This window comes from Galeopterus variegatus, unplaced genomic scaffold (genome assembly GCF_000696425.1).
Source record: "Galeopterus variegatus unplaced genomic scaffold, G_variegatus-3.0.2 Scaffold17414, whole genome shotgun sequence".
NCBI classification, from domain to species: Eukaryota; Metazoa; Chordata; class Mammalia; order Dermoptera; family Cynocephalidae; genus Galeopterus; species Galeopterus variegatus.
Window position 1 is genome coordinate 11,776 of NW_007743525.1, and position 1,239 is coordinate 13,014.

General features: G+C 31.1%; 1 protein-coding gene across 1 annotated transcript in view; it reads right to left on the reverse strand.

Moving 5' to 3' along the window:
- The window catches only part of LOC103582698 (5,6-dihydroxyindole-2-carboxylic acid oxidase-like), a gene marked incomplete at its 3' end in the record, with an annotated part of 26,115 nt that overhangs the window by 11,720 nt on the left and 13,156 nt on the right, over positions 1–1,239 (reverse strand). The window contains exon 2 of the mRNA XM_008564219.1: positions 594–612. Coding sequence (XP_008562441.1) covers positions 594–612 — 19 coding nt within the window. The remainder of the gene's footprint in view (positions 1–593; positions 613–1,239) is intronic.

Consider the following 1,239-nt stretch of genomic DNA (forward strand, 5'->3'; position numbering starts at 1 on the left):
ACCTCTGGTTGATGACACTTGCTGGCTATACCCAGAGCTTGGCTACTTTAAAGCTAGTCACATGACATTCTAAATGTAGCCTCTAGGTTAAAAATAATGACCACAAAAGGATACCAGTCAAGAGACAGAGAACACTGTATTTTGACAAGGCAGACATTGTTCTACATGCAAATAAAGACAGAGGAAATCTCCAGTTTCTACTAAAAACTGCTGACACAACTCGAACATCATTCTGAATGTCCTGGAACTTAAATTTTCAGATGCTTCTTTAGTCTCCTACCTTACTCCTTTTTAATGACTGTCAGTCAGCATATTTATTTTTGGAAAAAAATATTTTATTTTTGTGGGGGAAGTTGAAAATTTTCAGAACTTTCCCACCATCTCTGTACTAGTTTTAAACATATGGAAAGCCTACTGTGAAAACATTTATAGAACTTTTGATAAATCTTCCTATTCCACACATATATATATACAGGCATATATATGTTACATTATATTGTGTTATATTAATATATATATTAGAGAGAAGATGAGAATAGATGCAGGTCAGGTCATAAATAAAAACAGAGGGTCTGTAAGGTGGGATGTCTTACTGGCTCGAAGTACCAGAGGCTGGAGAGTAGAGAAAAATTATATGTTATAAAATTAAATCAGAATTTAAAATAAATTAACCCATTTTCTCTTAATCTAAGATTAATTGTATAGTTACAGCCACTCATTCCTCCATTTATTAATTTTCAAGCATTTATTCCACTATTTTTTGATTCAAAAACATTTAAAAATTGCCTGTAATGCATATGGCATACGGCTAGGCACTAGTCTTTTCACACATTCTATCAGGACATCCATATAATGTGTTCTGATTGGGATTAATAAGACACAAACTGCATTAGAAATCAGTGCTTACAGACTTAGTTTATAGATACCAGTTTTGTCAAAATATAGTGATTATTGATTGAATTATTTCCAAATAAGTGCATTCCTACAGTTATTAAAATAAACATAGAGATAGGTAATAATGGCATACAGTTTTGATAATAAAAGGATAATAAAAGGAGAGAAACTTAAACGTAATTATCAGATTTATATATCAAGTATCTCAAATCATAGGAAAAAGAGATCTGTTCCTAATGTGGGGAATTGGGGTGGGGTTCAACATGAGCAATGCTATATATTTAAGGTAAATTTTGACAATAACAAATTTATAATAAACTTGAATGTAATTAGATATTTTTAAAT